Here is a 3,337-nt window from a genome sequence, read left to right as displayed (position 1 = left end):
AAACAGGTCATCGGAGGAGGCCGAGATGATCATTAAGTTTAACATCGCCTACAATATTGCAAAAGAAGAAGTTCCGTTTAGTAAGTTCAAGTCAGAAATAACTCTTCACAAGAAAAATGGCTTGGACATAAACCCCACATACAGCAATGATGTTGCGCGCGCCCAGTTCATAGGCGTAATCGCTGACACACTGAAAAAAAAGACGTCAGTGGAAATTGCGAACAGTACATACATGGCCTTCCTGATTGATGGAGACACAGACATCGCCACAAAAGAATGTGTCATTGTGTACGCTCGTATCTTGCAAAAAGGAAGACCAGCGAATATACTGATTGGACACATTGAGGTCGAGCATGCCCATGCCCAAGGTAAGCCATGTCATGTCACGTAGCCTATGTATATGATTAATAATATTACGTCGTGTTACTGAATTAACCATATCTAGCATATTCTTATCATTGAAAATTAAACATAGCAATAATACATGAATATAGAAACTCAAACTGAAAAAGACTGCATTGTAAACTCTTGATCTGATAAGTAAATGGTATTTTTTTAAATTTGTTTAGGAATTTATGCTGCCTCAAAGAAAGCATTTGCTGCTCTTGGGGACCAGTGCAGTAACTGGTTGGATAAAATCATTGCTATGGGGGCTGATGGAGCTGCTGTTAATTTGGGCAGCAAAGGGGGTGTCATAGCCCTTCTGCAGCAGGAGGCAGGTGACCACATTGTGCCCTTCCACTGTATGCCTCACAGGTAAGACTAGAAGACAAGAAATGACTGACACTCTAAAGTCACTGTGTGGGTTAATTTCTTTTATAGAGCAGATATATCTACATTTAAAAGTTTACTATCTTTTCAGATTGGAATTGGCAATGTTGTCAGTTCAGAGGGACATTCCAATGATCAGGCAGTTGTATGACCTTCTCCATTTAATTTGGAAGACGTATCATTTCAGCCCAAAATCAATGAGAGAGCTTAGGGTCATTGGGGCTGACTTGGGAGTAAATGTGCTGGTGCCCAGTGGGGTGAAGGGAACAAGGTGGCTCCCACATGTTTCAAGGGCCCTGGAGACCTTTCTGAAACCAGGGCAGTTCACTACTGTGTACCGCCACATGGACTATTTGGCAGGTTCCTCTTCTAATGCAGACATTGCAGGCCGAGCTACGAAGGTCAGTGCATTATTTCTGAATATTCTTTTTATTTTAGCGAATTACGCAATTGTTATTGACTTTATATTTTTTAAGAATGTAGTTCATCAATGTTCTAGGTGACTAATTTTTATTGTTGTATCATACAGGTTAGGAAATCAATGGAAGATGCCACTTTTGTGGCCTTTTGCCATTTTATTACAGATGTGTTCAGTGGCATTAGTAAGTTTAGCCTCCTACTTCAAAGGAATGATGTCATCTTACCACAGGTAAGTGAGATAAAGTGGGATGTGTAAATATGAACTGTGTTTGTGGTCATCTTCAACTTTTTAAAAAAATACAGCACTGTTATACCCAAACAGGTCGTTTGCAGCCTGGAACAAATGCTGGTGACCACAGAGATAATGGTTGCAAGACCCAAGCCTCATGGAAGACTGTCAGAGTTCCTGAATGATATGAGGCTGCAGAGGAGGCAGCAGGATAAAGAGGGTGAAATGGCAGTCTACAAATTCCAGGTAGGCCTACATATAGCTGTGTCTCATATTTAAACAGAGAACACTATTTATTATTTTATTATTATTTTTTATTTATATTTGCACACATATTTCTAATATCAATATCACAATCTCTATTTATCGTTTATGCAATACACAGACAATAACACTCAAAGGAGATGCATCAACTCTGGCTGAAGATGGTGTTGCTGCAACTAAACTTAAAAAAGTAATGGATGCAACAATCAAATCCACTGTGAAAAATCTGAAAGCAAGATTCAGCAGTCTCCTAGGCAAGTGTATTAAATACATGTAGATAAGAAATATTTTTATTATTGTTAACAGCATTGTTATATTTTTATTTTCATTTATTAAAATGTATTTGTTCTTACAACAGAGGATAGTGCTTCTGAGTCAGCCACAACCAAAGCTGTCAAATGCTTCAACATTTTCAATCATGATAGCTGGCCAGAGAACAAAGAGGATTTAGTGGACCATGGTGCTGATGACCTTGCTTTTCTCTTGGATCACTTCTCCACAGTCCTGAGAAGGTAGCTGGTGGATTGCTACGATATCATGTGTGCTGGTCGTAGATATGTTGTTTATGTGAACACTGATTAGCTGTGTAAACCACATCATTTTCAGAAATGGTGTAAACGCAGAGCTTGCAAAAGAAGAGTTTGTAAGTTTGAAGCTGTTAATTGCCAGGATGTTCAAAGACAAGACCTACCTCAGCCTTTGGGAGCTCATGTTGACCAGAGAGCCGTACTGCTCAGAGTACAAGGTCAGTTTTGGTTGATGTTCTTTCCTAAGATTGTGTGAGTTTTGCTATCTAACACAAATTGGTTCAACAAATCTCTTGAATGTATTTTTCTCTCAGAACATCCTGCATCTTGTACACATTATGCTGGTCCTACCTGTCTCAGCTGCGGTATGTGAAAGAGGGTTCTCTGCACAGAAGAGAATTAAATCAGACACAAGAGCATCCCTTCATTCAGAGACAGTGGATGACCTGATAAGAATCAGTGTGGAGGGGCCAAGTCTGGAAGATTTTGATGCTAGAGAGAGTGTGGCAAGCTGGTTCACCCAAGGCGAAAGATCAAGAAGGCCAAATTACAGGAGCTGGCCATCTGCGGGGCATGTGACTGCAATGGAGGACAATCCATAAGATGTCAAGTTGTTTAGATATTGAAATGTTCAGTGTGAAGCCTTTGACACTTTGAGGAACTTTTTAATTTAGATTTTTTTTTAAATTTAATATATCTTGAGATGTTTTAAATTTGTTTAATGTTGAAATTTCAGCTCATGAAGCACTTTAAGCACAAGCATTTTTAAGTAATCTTTCTTGTAGAACTTTGCTACAAATAAAGAGCTTTGTGTTGAAAGGTTGTTAGTTAATCATTTACAAATCAAAAAAAGGTGAACATGTAAAACTGCGGTGTTAAGTAATGCAGTTAAAAAATTTGGGTATGCCTAAATTTTGTGCTGGTGCGCCTAAATTTTATTTTTAGGCGCACCAGTGCAACCATGGCAAAAAGTTAGTCTAGAGCCCTGTAAGAACAATCTTTCTTCACTAAAAAAACTTCTGTTTTTTTTTGTTGTTGTTTTTTAAAGCCTAGATTTATCCCATACTTGCTCTTTATGCACCTCTCACTTCAGCTACCATTTCAAAATAAAAGTTGAAAACGAAAT

At 38.5% G+C, this 3,337-nt stretch overlaps 1 protein-coding gene across 1 annotated transcript; it reads left to right on the top strand.

The window, feature by feature from the left end:
* The first annotated feature begins 646 nt into the window (after window positions 1-646).
* LOC146390821 (zinc finger protein 862-like) lies at window positions 647-2,813 on the top strand. The gene is made up of 8 exons (XM_084923817.1): window positions 647-756; window positions 863-1,172; window positions 1,301-1,420; window positions 1,514-1,666; window positions 1,806-1,938; window positions 2,043-2,196; window positions 2,291-2,429; window positions 2,526-2,813. The coding sequence occupies exons 1-8, from the start codon at window positions 647-649 to the stop codon at window positions 2,811-2,813; spliced, it is 1,407 nt and encodes a 468-aa protein (XP_084779943.1).
* The last annotated feature ends 524 nt before the right edge of the window (window positions 2,814-3,337 follow it).

This window comes from Perissodus microlepis, chromosome 3 (assembly GCF_051167445.1).
Source record: "Perissodus microlepis isolate ML-2025 ecotype Zambia chromosome 3, ASM5116744v1, whole genome shotgun sequence".
Classification (NCBI taxonomy): domain Eukaryota; kingdom Metazoa; phylum Chordata; class Actinopteri; order Cichliformes; family Cichlidae; genus Perissodus; species Perissodus microlepis.
This window is presented reverse-complemented; position numbering and strand designations above follow the sequence as displayed.

What these genes read in the sequence shown, in the direction of transcription:
- LOC146390821 (XM_084923817.1), top strand. Translation starts at nt 647, where the DNA reads ATGGGGGCTGATGGAGCTGCTGTTAATTTGGGCAGCAAAGGGGGTGTC. An exon ending in AAGATTCAGCAGTCTCCTAG is followed by an intron (nt 1,939 to 2,042) that starts GCAAGTGTATTA and finishes TTCTTACAACAG; the next exon opens with AGGATAGTGCTTCTGAGTCA. An exon ending in CGTACTGCTCAGAGTACAAG is followed by an intron (nt 2,430 to 2,525) that starts GTCAGTTTTGGT and finishes TTTTTCTCTCAG; the next exon opens with AACATCCTGCATCTTGTACA.